The sequence below is a fragment of the Colletes latitarsis genome, chromosome 11 (assembly GCF_051014445.1).
Source record: "Colletes latitarsis isolate SP2378_abdomen chromosome 11, iyColLati1, whole genome shotgun sequence".
In the NCBI taxonomy this organism is placed as follows: Eukaryota; Metazoa; Arthropoda; class Insecta; order Hymenoptera; family Colletidae; genus Colletes; species Colletes latitarsis.
In genome coordinates, this window is record NC_135144.1 from 6,799,896 (window position 1) to 6,816,996 (window position 17,101).

A 17,101-nucleotide genomic window follows, 5' to 3' on the forward strand; every position below is an offset into this window, starting at 1 on the left:
TGAATAGCCCTATTAACAGTTCTAAATTTTATTTTCTAGTTATAATTAAAAGGTTGCATTTTACTTTGCAATTAGTGTGATTGTCTTGACGCAGCGTGAGTTTGCGTTTTCTTCCTGTTCTTGGCATCCATTCAGCAGAAACCCCTCTCTTCGATAGAATCACATATTTTTTTTAACTCCAGTTTTAGATAATTTGAGATCTTTTGTAATCGAAGATAAGAAATATCATTCTTAACATTTTCTTTGAATAGATCGTTCTTGCCTTTTTATAATGCTTGATAAAATATTGAAAGTTGTTGTTTCAGATTCGGTTTTAGACATCGATAAATTCAAAAAATAGTTAGATAAGTTCAACAAATGTGCAAAAATAAATATTACAAGAGACAACTACTAAAAACGATGAATTGTACAATCGTTAACTTACTTTTCGACGATAAAATGTGCTCCTTTAAAATTATTGATACATCCAAGGCTTCGTTAAAAAGTTATTAAAAAATAAAGACAAAAAATTTTAAATCATTCTGAAAAAATTATTTCTGTTTGCAGGAGTCGATTACAATCATTTTTAGTGAATAGACGTACCCCCGAAATCCTAACCATTTTCGAGAAAAAAATTCCTCACCGAAAATCTAATGTGAAGCTAGAAATGCTACCCTGCTTTAAAACGTCATAACTTCTGAACGGATTGGAGCATTTTAATGTTTCGAACGGCAAACAACGCGTATTTTGGCGAAGAATATGTAAATATTCTAACAATATTGAAAAAGTTGTTCCTTGACCCCGTAAAGGTAGAGAAACCCCATAAAAATGGTCCAATTTTCAAACAGTCATAACTCCTACAATAGTGAGTATATTTCAATAAAGCTTTTTTTTGAACTAGAGCTCATAGGTACCTACAAAAGAGTATTAGACAACTTTCCTGTAGGGCGTCAAAAAAAATTACTAAAAATCAGAAAAGAGTTTTTAAAAAAAATCGACAGGGTGTAGATGCCTAAATTTTTCGACGAAAAAAAAAATTTCAAATCGTTCCCGAAAAATTATTTTTAGTTGTAGGGGTCGATTACAATCACTTTTCGTCATTGCACATACCCCCGAAATCCTGCGCATTTTCGAGAAAAAAATTCAGTACAGACGAAACTTTAAACGTTAATAACTTTTTAACAAAGCCTCCATCAACAAATTAGTATTCTTGATTTTCGTCCTATTTTGGACTCTAGAATCTCCCATTAAAATTTTTCCCAGGGGTGGCCGAACACCCTGCATACAGGGTGCGAGTAAATTGTGGGAATACATAAAATATTTTGTATGCTATTTGAATGGTTTGAAGTAACCATTATGTTGCAAAAAATATTTTTTTCCAGGGTCATTTTTTTGAGTTTTTAAGGTTACCAATATTCTTTATGTATAATTGTATAATTTTTGCATCGTGTAGCTGATGTAAAAATATGTTCGAATATGTACATTACATGACCTTGAAATGATTTTTAATTTCAAAAATTAAAAGAAAACGAAAAATTGTTGTCTATCGAGAATTTAAAGGCGAAAACGACGTACGGGAACCTGTATGTGTAAATAAATACGTTTATTAGCACGCTACAAACAATAGTTAATTAATCTCTAGGAAACCTCATCATGAACTTTGAATACGTTTATACATAGCTTTTTTTGTCATTGTAAAAGATGTTCGAAATGGTGTCCCTCCACATCGATACATTGTTTAAAACGTGGAATAAGAGAATCTCTGGCTTTTTCAAATATTGTAGGATTAATTGTAGCACAATCTAATGGTTCATGTAAAAGCGTCTGTAATTCATCTTGCAGGAATATTGCATACTTTTATTCATTTAACGTACGTATGTCAAATTTATCACTTTTGCTATAAATCAGAATCATATCTATAAACTGTCACATTGCTTTCTAATGATAAGATTTCGGATATATCAAAATTCACTCATAGCGTGCTAGTACACATGTTTATTTACACTTACAGGTTCTTTAAAGTCTCGATAGACCAAAATTTTTCGTTTCCTTTTAATTTTCAAAGTCAAAGGTCATTTCAAAATCATATAATGCACATATCTGGACATATTTTTACATCAGCTACACGGTGCAATAAAAAAGATTATACAATTATACGCGAATAATATTGATAACCTTGAAAACTTGATGTACCCCCACAAGGGGTTGGAGGAAATATCTAGGTTGCCTTATGTAGGTGACCACACTGTATACACGCAAGCATATAATGTTATGGCTACCTTGTATAAATGTATTTTGTATTCTTTTATACTCTCGCAACAGATATTGACATTCTACAATTTTTTCTGCAAAATAAAGTTTTTATTGTGCATTACATGAGACTGACGTTCTGTTTCAATAAGTATTTCAACATCTTTTCCTTCTTTATTCATTTTCTAACAGTTTAAAGAAAATTATCTAGTATAATCAAACAGGGATCACGTACTACCCGTTTTACTCGATATTAGTCCTATACTGCGACGAATCCCAGTGCGCATGACTGAAAAAGACGCTAAACCTGGCAACTATGCTATCGACATCGACTACTGAAGGAAGGATCGCGTTTGCCACCATTAACTTAGTCCAGCTCACTCGGTCGTTAATAAAGTCTCAGAGCGATTGTTGCGACGTTCGTTGTGTTTTTACCTAGATAAATTTTATTCATAAAAGGAATAAAAATGGCTATCTATGTTGAAGATCCTGTAAGTAACTAGAATTATTTTTAAATCTTATTTTTCGTATTTGTATAAACATTTATGTACTGTGTATATAAGCTTCATGAGATTCGTGCACATTGGGAATAACCATACTATACTAATTTTGGAAAGTAAAATGAATCGATGTTAGAATTCGATCATAGTGTGGTCCGTTCTATTATACTTTCTGTATAACCGGTTGACCTTGTAAGACTTTGTACTCGTCCGCCCAATGTCGTAAGAAATTTTTCTTGTATTACGATGGAATGGTTTTTTTAGAACGTGTGTAATCGCAATTGCGGTTACAAGTTGTACCGGCCGCGAAGCGCCACGGAAAATAGCGCAACAATCATTTTTAAGTATGGCGTTCGTGTAGCATTACGACAACAATAAACAATTCCAATTAATACTTGCTTAGTTTGAAGCGATATTTTGTTTTTTTCGATTTTATGTGTATTGAATTATCAAAGATAATGAAAAATGTAGATGTATTAATTTTAGCGGACGTGCAATTTACTCTACCGTATTGATATAAACTGCCCGTAACCAACGATGGATACAGGGGCACATAATACCCAATAATTAAATGTCACTGTACCATTTATTAATTTTAAATCGCATGGTTAATCGTTAAGTCCTTAGTATGAAAGTCGTTAGAGAAACTATTTCTTTTCATTTTTATTTATGTTTTAAATCGTACGTTTTCATTTTTTATATTATTTTTTAAAATAAAATAATTAATCTTATATAGGTTCTAATGTTCTACAATTGATGTTAGTATAGTAAATTATTCAGTATAAGTTGTCTTTGTGCATTTTATAACTGTATTTAGAACACAGATTTAAATTTTACTGTTTAGTGACCAACAAGTATCTTATCATGGTTAGCTATCTCTCTCTATCAGCAACATTAGTGTGCTAGAGTAACAGTGTGCCAGATATACATGCACATGTAGTATAAAAAAATGTTTTATGAATAAAATTACATATTTTTGCAGAATTTTATGAAATGTGTATACATGTACAAAATTTATATTATTTTTTCTACATTTAAATATAGAAAATAATTATTAATTATATTTACAGGCCAGTCTGGAGAGTGAGCTTAAGAAGGCTGGAGACAATTTAGTTGTAATTGATTTCTTTGCTACATGGTGTGGTCCTTGCAAGGCCATTGCACCTAAGATTGATGAATTGTCAAAGGTCAGATGACTTTCTTTATGTATAAAAAGTTCCATTAGGACATGGAGTATTTTTTATTAAGTATTATGTTTTCTTTAATAGGAAATGTCAAATATTGTATTTTTGAAAGTAGATGTAGACGAAGCTCATGAAATTACACAGCAATACCAAATCACCAGTATGCCCACCTTTATATTTATTAAGAATGGTAAAGTGGTATGTATCGCTTTAAACTGATATATATTTTAAAAAGACAAAAACAATAGTTAAGAATTAATATCTTAAATTCGTTTCAGCTGGAAACTTTCTCTGGTGCAAATTATGATAAACTGAGAAGCCTAATTCTAAAGCACAAGTGAACAATCGATTTGGATATTCTTATTTTTAAGCGGAATTGTTTACTAATTGGTACTAATCAATACAGACTACAAAAGCCTTGTGATCGCTAAAGACAACGTTATGCGTTAATTGTAAGAAAAATTTAACACAGAATTTTTTGTTAATACATTGTCAGTTTCATTATACATATTTTATTGCAAAATAAAATGTAATCAGCTTACAAACATTTATGTACAATATAATTATTTCCATTTTATCATGTTTTAGTAATATAGAAAATAGGATATAAAAATTCATCGTTCAAAATTAAATTTACTTATATGAATATGTATAATTAACTCATTATGTCCCCTATATGGCAATACCATTAAAGATACTGAATATTCACATAATTATTATGCACCCACTGATAAAGCGGACTCTGGTTGTTTTTGTATTTTTAATAATAATGAACATGATCCAGTACCAGATTTACATGGTTGGCCTAGCATTAATCGACTAGAGGGAGACACTAAATTATCTCGTTTTCCTGAAAAAAAAAGATATATATATTTCAAGATTAATTCGACAATTATCATTTTTCTATAAAACATTTTACAGATTAATTTCTATTTTTCTACCTTGCAACGTAGCATGTTTTAAGAAATTAAGAGAACTTTCGAAGCTCATTTGCTGCAAAGGAGAAGCAGAGTCTTCCATTCCTTTACGACTTAGAGGTTGAAATCTGCCGTCGAAAGTCATATAATCCGCAATTAATAATAAATGGCGGGTATCAACTGTAATACCATACATTTTGAACACATCTTTGACTTCTTTTACAATTACTCTATTAGCAGCTTCAATTCCGTATGTTTGAGAAATACCATAAATGTCATTAGAATATAACTTATTTAAATTTAATAATTTGTCATATTTAAACATTTCCTATATTATAAAAGCAAATAATTAATAAAAATTGATAAAATATGAAATTTTAACTAATATACTTTCACTTACTATTATATTTATGCCATCAGTTTTAAGAACAGTGTCTCCATCATTGTTTTGAAATGTAAAAGCACGTTTTATACATGGTACCTCTGATAATACAATTTTATTTGCTACATTCCTAACGATTGTTGGCAAATCCAATTTTATCATCTGAAGTGGTAACTGAAAAATAAAAATTTTGATGGGACGAATTATGGAGACGCAATCGAAGCTTCTTGAAGTTTTGCGACAAGAAGAGAGTAAGAATCGCGTTCAATCAATAATCAAAAATAGTATTACTAAGAATGAATTCTGTTTATCTAAAAGATTAGTAATCGTCAAAAAATTTTAATTATTATTTTAATTAATCAAAATTTTACATATAATAAATGATTTGCAGCCACCCACGTACTTATAAGGGCACTTGCATCCTCACCAGGAACAACTCTGATTATAAATAAAATTGCTTACCATACAAAAAATTAAAGAATGCGATTGATAATATGCTGTGTTTGTTTATATTTCAGTGAAAAATGTTTCGAAATAAATGTATTTATAATTACCTGCATAATAGATATAAAATAATTTGAACTTTTTTAGAACTTACCCAAAATGTTAATTTGCACCATGAGTATTTATCTTTATCATAGTCATATTCCTCTCCATGAAAATACATGTTTGTAACATTGTTTCTTCTTTGCTTATAATATATTTCACTTGAGCCACACATCAATTTGTCATTATCAATGTCTTCATCTTCGTCTTCATCTTCTTGTTGTTCTCTATTTACTACTTTTTCATTGTCATTTTCTATAATATCATCTTCTTTTTCGTTTATATCATCTATTTCCTCTTCTTCAGGATCTTCATATTCCTGATTTTCTTTATGGCGAGAAATTGATCGTGTTAAAGTTGCATCTGCATCTTCTGCTGTTTCATCTTCATCTGAAGATTCATGCAATTCTCCTAAGTTTGCTTGTGGTGTTAATGCAGATTTTATCCCTTCGCTTGGCTCGGCTTCATCTAATAAAGCATCATCGTCGTATGTGGATTTTCTTTCTTCTTCAACATGTAATAAGGCACCAGTTACTTTTGCAACTTTCTTAATTTCCCTAAACATTGCCTTGAAAAATACTTTTTCTGTCTTTTTCAGTACATCATGTGGCTGTATACAAAATTCTCCTTTATACGATTTATGTGGAAGGTAATTAACAGTCATAGTATATACCAATCGTCTGCTTGGCACAAGTTCCATTTTTCTGTTTATTGTAACATTGTTTAAAACATTTGATAATATACATTTGGTTAGTTTTAATCTTAGTTTGTTTGCACGTTTTGTTATATTATTTATATCTTTATTAAATGGTATTTCCATGCTAGGTGTTTTAATATTTTTGGATGCCATCATGAGTATTTCACGTAACCTAGGTATACCTAATGTGACATTCATCTCTCCACGGCCAGCAAAATGAAAAGTATTTAAAGTCATTTGAGTCGATGGTTCTCCTATTGACTGTGCTGCTAATAAACCTATTGGTTCACCAGGTGGACAAACACTTTTCATTGCTTTCATAGACAGAAGATCTCTCAAATTACTTTTTTTTATTAAAGAATTTCTAGATTTATTAGCAATATATCCATCTATTAAACTTTCTAATCGCTCTGAAAGTACACCAAAATTTATGTCTTGTCTGTATTTTGACATTACTGGATCAGGGCACTTGACACATTGGGCATAAATAAATTTTCTATCTTCCTCAGTAGTTCTTAACCATTTTCTCATAAGTGAAAGTGCAGCTTTATTTCTTCCACTATTTTTGTCGATTTTTATATATTTCGAACTCTTAATATTCATATCTTCTGTAGAAAATTTCATAAATGGACTAATTCTCCTTTTCTGTAATGCATTTCCGTTTTTATTTACCCATTTTTTTATTTTTTTTGTTAGTTTCAAAATTTGTTCTGTATCTGTATCTTCTTTCAGATTTTTAACCACCTCTTCATTAACAATAGCATTCCTATTATCTATTAAGAAGTTAATCTGTTCTTTTGTTAAAAATCTTGAACTTGGTATATCAAGCCCATCTTCTCCATAATAAATTTGTACTAAACTACCATCTGAATCTCGTACTGTTGAATCGTAATTAATAACTAATCCTTCAAGATGTTTAATAAGACAACGTTGTAAATATCCTGATCTACTGGTCTTTACAGCAGTATCAATAAGACCTTCACGACCAGCCATACAGTGGAAGAAAAATTCTTGAGGCTTAATGCCTGTCATGAATCGACCATCGATAAAACCGCCAGCTCTCGGTGTTGGATCATACGCAAGAAAGCTTGGAAGACTTTTTCCACTAATCATTAAAGGTGGCCTCTTTCCTTCCAACTCAATTTGACCAAGCAAACAAGATATTTGCATAGTATTTACAGTAGAACCTTTTGCACCTGATTGAACCATTAATTGCAAATTATTATCTGGAAATTTTTTTAATAGACCAGCTGGTAAACATGTTTTATTTATATCATTAGTGTAAATGTCTAACGCAGTTTTGTATTTTCGATCAACTTGTGCGCGAAATTTAGAATTACTCCAAAAAGATTCTTCCATTTTAGCTGTAACTACATCCATTGACGTGTCATTGGGTAATTCTAGTACTGATTTCTGAATATCTCCACCTATTTTTCTGCAGTTGGAAATAATTTCTTTACGTTTAATATCTGCTTTTTTTAACAATAAGATATCTTCAATGCCAAGCGTAAATCCATTTCTTTGTAAAGAAGATTGAAATAATTTACCAAAGGCACTTAATATTTTTGTAGAGCATATTCCACCATATAATTCAAAAATACAATGTATAAGACCAAACGGAGTGGCGCCATAATGTGTTTTATCAAGTACACCACATAATAATTCCCCGTTTCGTATAATAACTTCGGCTTCTGACATTGTTTTAGGATCTGAAAATTCAGTACCGCATTTCCAACGCCGTGCTTTTGTAACTTGCCATTCTTTTACATTAATCTTAGCACTTGATGTTAAATTGATACGTGCTTGATTCAATGGAATAATATTAATGATAACAGTGGATATGATTTGTTTACCAGACCACAAAGGTATTGGTTTTATAATACTAGGAGGTACAAGAATTATATTTTCTTGTATTGTAGACAAAGCAGCATAGACTAATTGCATATAATCTTCACGTGAAAAAAACATTCCCCTCGTCGTTAAACGAACACCAGAAATTACATGATCTTGAATAAGACCACTTAATGGAGTACCATCTTTAGGCACAAGATACTGTTTGGATACATTAGCTATATTGTATCCTTCGCTTCTAGCAAGTTCATTTTGGGGGAAATGTGCGTTCATTTCGTCACCATCAAAGTCTGCGTTATAAGCTTTGCAATTAGCATAATGAAGACGTAATGTTTTTTCTTCTTTCAAAATACGTGCTTTGTGAGCCATTATACTAGGCTTATGCAATGTTGGTTGGCGATTCAGTAATAAGACATCTCCATTTTGTAAATGTCTGTGAATAATTTTAATACCTTTAAAAAATTTATTTGCTTTATCGCTTGTTGTTAAAAGACGTTTTGCAACGGCATCCCTTTGGACAGCGCTATCAGAAGAAATACGTTGTACGCTTCCATCTTCATGCTCGACCAGTACAGCACCAGGATGAACATCGGGACCATTCAAAACCAATTGTCTTAAATGTACAACATTCCAAGGTGTAACAGGTACTGGATACGTTAATTTTAGGGCAAAAGTTTCGGGAATGCCAATTTCATCTATGTTCAAATTAGGGTCAGGTGTAATAACTGAACGAGCTGCAAAGTTTACTCTTTTACCCATCATATGCATTCTAATCACACCTTCTTTTTTTTCTATAACTTGTTTCAATCCTTGACAATTTGCAGAATCTGTTGTTTTATTCATATCACGATCCATTAAATGATCTACATTTATTTGTAAACTTTGCCAACCATTGTGTAATTTTTCAATCGCTGTACTACCTTTTATTTGTTCAAAGACTACCTTACCCTCTTCTGGTAATTGATTTGTATCCCCATCTTGAATTGTCTGAATAATATTTCTTAGGACAAGACAGTCTTGAATAATACTTTTGTATACTTGAGATTGTGGATGCTCGATCATTTGACCCTTAACAAAATTAACTGGCCTAACTATAGGTGGTAAAACTGGTATTATTTCAAAAAAAAATATATCAGTCGGATATTCAATGTCTACCATTCCAAAGCAAGGAATAATTATTTTGAGAAAATCTTTTTCATTTTGCCAAAGGTTTCTGAGATATTCCTTAGACTGATCTGGCATTATTATAATCGTTTCTAATTTATGAATAACTCCTCGTGAATGTTCCTTTCCAGCAGCTGTATTGGGTACTTTAGTAGTCATAATTTTATTTTTTAATGTTGTGAGTTTTGGTATGGGATGTTGGCAATATATACAAATTTTTGATGTTGTATATTGTTTGAGAATATTTTCTACATACGTATGCCACTGCATGTTAATATTTTTTGTATTCAATTGAATTTCATTGCATTGCATAAATGACTGATTAAATCTTGATTGATTAACAAGATTCTCTGTATAATTATCGATAACATTTTGAACACATTGCAAATCAACTTTGTAAGGACAGCTCGAATTGGAAACAACAGTCATTACTTCTTGTTCCAATCCTTCTAATTCACTAAGCAATCCTTGCTGAAGTAATTTTAATTTTGCAGACAACAATAACTTTACATAAGCTGGAATTTGCAAAAAAAAGCAGTTTAAGCACGTTAATTTAATCAACATGCTTAATGCTTTATGAAATAATGGATTTACAACTGGCACAGGTAATTCTATGTGTCCAAAGTGTCCTGAACATTTGAATACATTGCACCCACATGTTCCACATGGATCTGAACTTTCTACCAGAGGACCTAATTTATAAAATAAATGATGTATCATAATAAATTATTTATTTATTTCTTTGTGTACATGAAATTACATATACAGTAAAACCTTGCTTAATACACAGAATTTGTTCTTAAAATACAACAGTGCTCAGCATTCTAAATTATAAATCAACATGTTAAAATTATTGGATAATACAAATTTAAAGCAAACCTCAAAATAAAAGTAAATGTAACACACAATTACAATTATATGTATTTAATAACAAAATGCTTGTATTTTGTACAAAGTACAAAAAGTGTATTAAGAAAAGTATCAATGTATGAAATATAATATTTTCATGCCACAACATTATCAATAATAATTTATATTTAATCCTTTCGATACTAACAATGACTATAATAACTTATCATTAAACATTTGCTATACTCTACTGGTGACTATAATAACCTATTAAAATTTTACATACAGGGTGTTCGGCCACCCTGGGAAAAATTTTAATGGCGGATTCTAGAGGCCAAAATAAGCCGAAAATCAAGAATACCAATTTGTTGATGGAGGCTTCGTTAAAAAGTTATTAACGTTTAAAGTTTTGCCTGTATTGAATTTTTTTCTCGAAAATGCGCAAGATTTCGGGGGTATGTCTATTCACCAAAAATTATTATAATTGACCCCCGCAACCGAAAATAATTTTTTCAAAACGATTTGAAATTTTTTTTTTCTGTCGAAAAATTGTACACCTTCTCGATTTTTTTTCTCGAAAGTGGGTAGAATTTCGGAAGTATGTGTATTCACCAAAAATGATTGTAATTGACCTCCGCAACCGAAAATAATTTTTCCAGAACGATTTGAAATTTTTGAATTTAATTGTTAATAACTTTTTAACGAAACCTCCATCAACAAATTGGTATTCTTGATTTTCGTCTTATTTTGGCCTCCAGAATACCTCATTAAAATTTTTCCCAGGGTTGGCCGAACACTCTGTATATTGAATTTTTTAATTTTTTGTAATTTGACTTACATTTATTTCTAACTCTTTATATATTATTCCAATACAACTTGCATAAAAGAGTAATAACTTATGATGTAAGAAAATATCAGATGTTATGCTTTGTTTTCTACAGAATATACAGGGTGTCTCACCCGATTTTGACATCTTGAATTCCTCGGTATTCTGGCATGTAGCGAAAAATGTTTCACAGGGAACTTAAATGGTATCGAGTGGGGCATATTCTTGTGTTATTAGTTTTTTCGTAGACGGACGCGTCAAGGATATATCAAGGTCAACTTTGTTTTTTTAAATGGAATGAGGTACTTTTTTATGCATTAAATGATGCAGCTAGGCATTCTTTATAAAAAAGTACTGACCTATGTATGCCAAAAGCAAATAATTTAGGAGATATTTCAATTTAAATAATTCTAAAATTCGTACTGACATTAACAGTTATTTACAGGTGTAGTTTCAATATAACGATCATTTGCATCACAGCAGTTTTGAAATCGATGAAGTAAGGACTGGCCTATGTTATTTAATGTATCGGCTGATATTTTGCCACATTTACGCGAAAGTTTCAAGTACACTGACTGATATGAAGCAGCGTATTATCGATGAATGTGGCAAAATATCAGCCGATACATTAAATGACATAGGCCAGTTCTTACTTCATTGATTTAAAAAATGCTGTGATGCAAATGGTTGTTATATTAAACTATACCGTTAATGTTATATTGAATTTTAGAATTATTTAAATTGAAATATCTCCTAAACTACTTACTTTTCAACATACATAGGTCAGTACTTTTTTATAAAGAATGCCTAGCTACATCGTTTGATGCATAAAAAAGTACAGCGTTCCATTTAAAAAGCAAAGTTGACCTTTATATATCCTTGACGCAGTTGCCTACAAAAAAATTAATAACACAAGAATATGCCCCACTCGATACCATTTAAGTTCCCTATGAAACATTTTTCGCTACGTGCCAGAATACTGAGGAAATCAAAATGTCAAAATCGGCTGAGACACCCTGTATATTCTCATCACCATATAGTAACAGCGTAGTTGCTACCTAGCTTGTCATATCGAAAGGGTTAATCATTTATTTAATTTATTTACCTAATGCTGGATCATATAATCCCCCTTTCAATGGATGTCCTAATATATTAAATGATAAAGGTGTTCGTATTTTAGTAACACTTAAATTTCTTATATCATTTGCAGTGAACATAGAAAACATTAGACATTTTGGGTCTAAATGCTTTGGAGTTAAACGTGATGCACGATATTTATTCTGTATCATTTTGGTGGTCTTCTCAGTTTTTCAGATTTCTGAAAAAAATAAGCATTTGTAATTTTAACAAACACACATTACATCCTACAGAAAAACATATTTTGTAACAATGGGTAACGAATGCTTTATTTATACCTGTAATATATTTTTTTTCAAATAAAACAATATATGCAACTTTCATAAGAAAATTATTTTACAAAAATCGCATTAATGGCATCTTACATTTTGAAAATAAATTTTATCTTTTAATTACAAACTATTTAGGTTATAGAATTTCCGGCACATGGAGCACATGGCACAATACATCTTCATATTATCACTGCATATTGTATGTATAGATTGTATAGTAGATGCCGCCACACTGTCCACACTGCTGTGCTGTTACAGGTTATAGCAGTAGTGCTGTATCCTGTATTCTATATTCCATATATTTGTCGATTCTTGACTAATCGAAAATCGATAGTAATATCGATTGATATTTACACATTGTTGAATACATTCTGTGAATTTCGTGATTTCGTGAACATAAGTTTAAGTTGAACTGTTCTGGAACATTACAGAAATAACGAATTAACCGAATGAAAAGAATTTTGAATATTGAAATGCAGTGTACGAAGTTAAACGTGCAATGTTCTGGAAGTTTTGTTCAATGATTGTGATAAAATTATAAATATAATTTTTGAAGAATTGAGATTTAAGCAACTTTCGTACTCTATGATATATAAATAAACGCAGACCATGTATTAATATATATCACATTCCAATGTCTGTATCGATATCTTATTTGATGTTCATCAAACATTTTGCTTTTGCAAAAGTATAAAATATTACTTTACACAGCACAAGTAAAACTTGTAATAAATTTTTGCAAAGATGTTAACTCCAAAATTTAAAATAACTCAAACCGATACGGAGGTTTTAATACTAATTCAGGCACCATACGCCAATGTAAAGGACACAGAAGTTTATGTTGATGGAACTGATTTTAGATTTTATTCCACGCCATACTATTTGAGGTAAAATATTTACTTGAAGAATCTACGAATTATTTTTACTACTGCCTTTCATTTTAGGTTAAAACTTCCAGGCCAAATAGAAGAAAATGACCACTCATTTGGATCATACGATTGTGAAAAAGGGAATTTTGATTTAAGATTTTCAAAAGTAACAAAAGGAGAATATTTTGAAAATTTAGACATGATAACTACATTATTAGCACCACCAAAGAAGAAGAAGAATATACTTGTTTCCAATATTGAAGTAATTGGTAAATATTACAATGCAGTTACTTATTTACTATTTTAATTTTACTTTGATGGTATTTATATATTTTTGATCTTATAGGAAACCCATCAGCTAATTCGGAAGATATTAGTGAAACATTGAATGAGCATGATTCCACAGATGATAAAAACACAGATGGGGATGAGTGGTATATGCACCAAAATAATCCTACAGAAACTATATCTCTTTTATCCAATTTTCCAAAATATGGTTTTGCAAATAAAATATCTGGAGCTTTAGTGGCTTTTGAGGTATATAATTTAATTATATAATAATTATATAGTTAACCTTTAAATTATGCGAGATTTAGGAATACCTATACCCAGCATAATTGAAAATCTGCATATAACTTTTAATTGTCTAAAAATTGAATTAGAGTAACTTATCATTGATTGGAAAATCATTGGAACTTTTTTTTTAATGCTTCTACTCTATACATTTCATAAAATTTTTAAGAAAAAAAAAATTCACGTTGTTTTACACGTTGAGCGCCACGCAAATTCTTAAGGAAATCCCAGTCAGACCATGTGTGCTTGAAATTTACTCAATACAGCTATGTAAATATATTAGGGCCATTGTTTTTTATCGCAGTAGAAGATATTTACATTTAAAATGAAATGCTCATAGACATTCATTTAACACGTTATGTGCCAAGTCTGTTTTGTCTTGTTCATCTTTCGGCCCGCTAGATAAGATTTCATCGAAATCGGCACGCAGCCGGGGTTCCTTTTACGACAAAGCAATACAAATATTTTAGAAATGTTTCACATGATACATTTTAGAAATGCTTTACGTTTATATTCATTCAGTTCTTTGCTGTTCTTAAATTTTTTAGTTTTATATAATATTTTACACTGTCAGTCACCGGTGGTTGACGCGGCCTGAACGAAAAGTTAATGTTAGTCACCGGTGGTTGACACGGCCTAAACGAAAAGTTCAGTGTCAGTCACCGGTGACTGACGTGGCACTCAACGTGTTAAGGATTAACTGTATATCATTTTATTCTATGTAAATCATTTATGATTGATATTTTTCATTTTTTAAATTATAGTCAGCATGGATTAAGGAAATAATAGATCTTCCAATGCCTGATACAACGCCTCAATCTGAACGGAAAAATTTACGAGAAAAATGTGAACTTTCAGACTTTAATGAAGAGCATTACTTAGCAGATCTTATGCAACGAGAATATATAAAACCATATATATCATTTGAAGCAGAGTGGGATACTTTGGAAAAGAATACTGTTTCATTCAATGAAACGGAAGTAGATCTATTGAAAGAACTTCCAAACAAAGAATACTTGTTAAACAATGAAGAAATACATAGGTTGCTTTTAAGTTTAGTTGATATTTTATTTGGTAGTTGTTATAATCATAGGACAACATTGGGAGAAAATACAGTTGAAAGTAGTTGGACTATTGCTAAATTAAGTTCTACTTTGTCTTGGTTTGAGGTATACAAAATTTTTTTTTTTAAATTCTGACATTAATTTTAATTATATAATTTTATTTGTTTGTAATAACATTTTTAGGATTTCTCAGACTCAAAGGAAGTTATAAAAGCATGTTTCAGACGATCTTTATGTTACCCACTTTACAGAAATTGGAATCTTTCTGTAAAAGTCCTTGAAGATGTGAGGAAAGTTATTAAATTAGGTAAGAACGTAGTTTTTGTTTTAACTGTGATAAATCAAGTTTAAGGGGTAAACCTAACTTCCAATATTATTTTTTTTATACACTATTTTTAAAACTATTGGATAAAAAGGAAGTTTTTGAAAACAAATACTACATGAGATTTTACAGAAAATAACATGTGAATATCGGTAAAAGAAATTAAAATGATTTAAAAAGTTACTTGTAATAAGTAAAGCATAGTTCTTAACTTCTTTTTTTTCCACTGACCATTACTCAACAAATCTGTAAAGTTTTATCAAAGTCGGCATGGGACATTTCGCGGATGTTCCTTATTAGTAAAATTATCTCCTTTATTATAAGTTTAATGTACTTTGTTAATAGGTAAAAAATATATTATTAAACGTTTCTGTGAAATACATAGTTTGTTTAATAATTCGTGCGAACCACGGTATATATTAAATCAGTTGTATATAAAAGATTATTTAGTTTGGTTACAACAAATTCACGAAACTTTGATAGAATCGCTGGAGATACTAATAATTGATGTAAGTATATAATTATTAACGAACAAAATTTGACGCAATATTAACATATGCATTTTTTCCCCCCAAGATTCAACCAAACAAGGAAGAAATGGGATTTGATTTAGTAGAGTTAGAACAAGCAGCTTACTCGGTTACGGAAGATCTCATTATAGAAAACTTGGTTCATGATATGGTCGATCAAATGGATGAATTAACTGTTAACGACAATGACAAAGATAAGTAAGTGTAACGCATAAAGTTCTATGTAAATTTTTTAAATTCAAGGTTTCATTCAAGAATATTATATGTCTTTACGTTTTATGATTTTATTTTAAAGGCTAAAGACTATATACTACATTCATGACAAACATTCTTTAAAGTATTTGTAAGTATTTCAATAGAATTGTTATGAATATTAATGACTCCGTTCCTTAACAAGACTTAAACGTTTACTTTTTACTGGTTGAATAAATATGTATACACATTATAAACCTCTATTTGAGAAATGCTACTGTAATACACTAACTGAAATGCACTTCTCTTTGATGATTCATGTAAATATCAATTTGTAAATCCATCTTCAATGATACGCAGCAATAACAATCTGCCATTATGTTTGCACACCATGCATGGCAAAAAATGCACAAGAAAGAAAATTTGGGATTTATAATTTATAAATAAATAATGTCTTACACAGGTTATCGAGTAGCTCGAGTTCAAGCGACAGCAGCGATACGGATTCAGAGACCAATTCAGAAAGTAGTACCTCGAGTACCAGTAGTACTACAAGCAATAGTAGTCATTTAGATTCTGACGATGTAAGTGAATCAGAGTGAATAAAAAAGGTGTGATTTAATGTTTAACCATTAAGTGTAAAATTCTAAACCTTTTTGTGTGTTTTTGTTGGTAAAGATTTATTACCAACAATTATCTCTAAAAGTAATATTTTTAAGACGGTTTTATTTACTTACAATGTATAATTAAACATTTATAATTGTACCTTATATGTTCATATAAATATTCGTACTTACATATACAGATGTATGAAAGTAGTTATAAAATTTACAATTATACGATTCCGTTTTTGTAATTAACTTCCTATTGATTCATCTAAATAATGTATAAATAAGATGCTGTTTTGTGTCCATTTTATAATTATATATTGTATGTGATTCTTATAGTTATCCATGTAAACATGTACAGCGTGTATAGTATATTTTCGATAAAACAC

General features: G+C 30.3%; 3 protein-coding genes across 5 annotated transcripts; 2 read left to right on the forward strand and 1 right to left on the reverse strand.

The window, feature by feature from the left end:
- Nucleotides 1–2,553: 2,553 nt before the first annotated feature.
- On the forward strand, nt 2,554–4,460 carry LOC143347499 (thioredoxin-2). The gene is made up of 4 exons (XM_076776696.1): nt 2,554–2,720; nt 3,800–3,916; nt 3,998–4,111; nt 4,192–4,460. Exons 1-4 carry the CDS (start codon nt 2,697–2,699, stop codon nt 4,252–4,254), a joined length of 318 nt encoding a protein of 105 aa, XP_076632811.1. The 5' UTR covers nt 2,554–2,696; the 3' UTR covers nt 4,255–4,460.
- A 132-nt stretch (nt 4,461–4,592) lies between these two features.
- Rpi1 (RNA polymerase I subunit RpI1) lies at nt 4,593–12,731 on the reverse strand. Of its 2 annotated transcripts, XM_076776694.1 has the most exons (6): nt 12,561–12,731; nt 12,251–12,463; nt 5,811–10,162; nt 5,231–5,386; nt 4,855–5,158; nt 4,593–4,763 (listed from the first exon to the last, which is right to left on the reverse strand). In XM_076776694.1, the coding sequence occupies exons 2-6, from the start codon at nt 12,432–12,434 to the stop codon at nt 4,630–4,632; spliced, it is 5,130 nt and encodes a 1,709-aa protein (XP_076632809.1). In that variant the 5' UTR covers nt 12,435–12,463; nt 12,561–12,731; the 3' UTR covers nt 4,593–4,629. The 2 variants fall into 2 exon arrangements, with proteins under 2 accessions (XP_076632809.1, XP_076632810.1); XM_076776695.1 differs by lacking the exon at nt 12,561–12,731 and having other exon boundaries at nt 12,251–12,468.
- Nucleotides 12,732–12,854: 123 nt separating this feature from the next.
- On the forward strand, nt 12,855–16,713 carry LOC143347787 (protein SHQ1 homolog). 2 transcript variants are annotated; one of them, XM_076777303.1, is made up of 9 exons: nt 12,855–13,441; nt 13,499–13,692; nt 13,770–13,960; nt 14,761–15,165; nt 15,244–15,367; nt 15,728–15,891; nt 15,959–16,110; nt 16,208–16,255; nt 16,568–16,713. In XM_076777303.1, the coding sequence occupies exons 1-9, from the start codon at nt 13,299–13,301 to the stop codon at nt 16,704–16,706; spliced, it is 1,560 nt and encodes a 519-aa protein (XP_076633418.1). In that variant the 5' UTR covers nt 12,855–13,298; the 3' UTR covers nt 16,707–16,713. The 2 variants fall into 2 exon arrangements, with proteins under 2 accessions (XP_076633418.1, XP_076633419.1); XM_076777304.1 differs by lacking the exon at nt 16,208–16,255.
- Nucleotides 16,714–17,101: the final 388 nt, after the last annotated feature.

What these genes read in the sequence shown, in the direction of transcription:
- Rpi1 (XM_076776694.1), bottom strand. Translation starts at nt 12,434, where the DNA reads ATGATACAGAATAAATATCGTGCATCACGTTTAACTCCAAAGCATTTA. An exon ending in CTGATGGCATAAATATAATA is followed by an intron (nt 5,159 to 5,230) that starts GTAAGTGAAAGT and finishes TTTATAATATAG; the next exon opens with GAAATGTTTAAATATGACAA. An exon ending in AAAACATGCTACGTTGCAAG is followed by an intron (nt 4,764 to 4,854) that starts GTAGAAAAATAG and finishes TTTTTTTTTCAG; the next exon opens with GAAAACGAGATAATTTAGTG.
- LOC143347499 (XM_076776696.1), top strand. Translation starts at nt 2,697, where the DNA reads ATGGCTATCTATGTTGAAGATCCT. An exon ending in AGATTGATGAATTGTCAAAG is followed by an intron (nt 3,917 to 3,997) that starts GTCAGATGACTT and finishes TTTCTTTAATAG; the next exon opens with GAAATGTCAAATATTGTATT. An exon ending in TTATTAAGAATGGTAAAGTG is followed by an intron (nt 4,112 to 4,191) that starts GTATGTATCGCT and finishes AATTCGTTTCAG; the next exon opens with CTGGAAACTTTCTCTGGTGC.
- LOC143347787 (XM_076777303.1), top strand. Translation starts at nt 13,299, where the DNA reads ATGTTAACTCCAAAATTTAAAATAACTCAAACCGATACGGAGGTTTTA. An exon ending in TCCACGCCATACTATTTGAG is followed by an intron (nt 13,442 to 13,498) that starts GTAAAATATTTA and finishes CTTTCATTTTAG; the next exon opens with GTTAAAACTTCCAGGCCAAA. An exon ending in CTACTTTGTCTTGGTTTGAG is followed by an intron (nt 15,166 to 15,243) that starts GTATACAAAATT and finishes TAACATTTTTAG; the next exon opens with GATTTCTCAGACTCAAAGGA.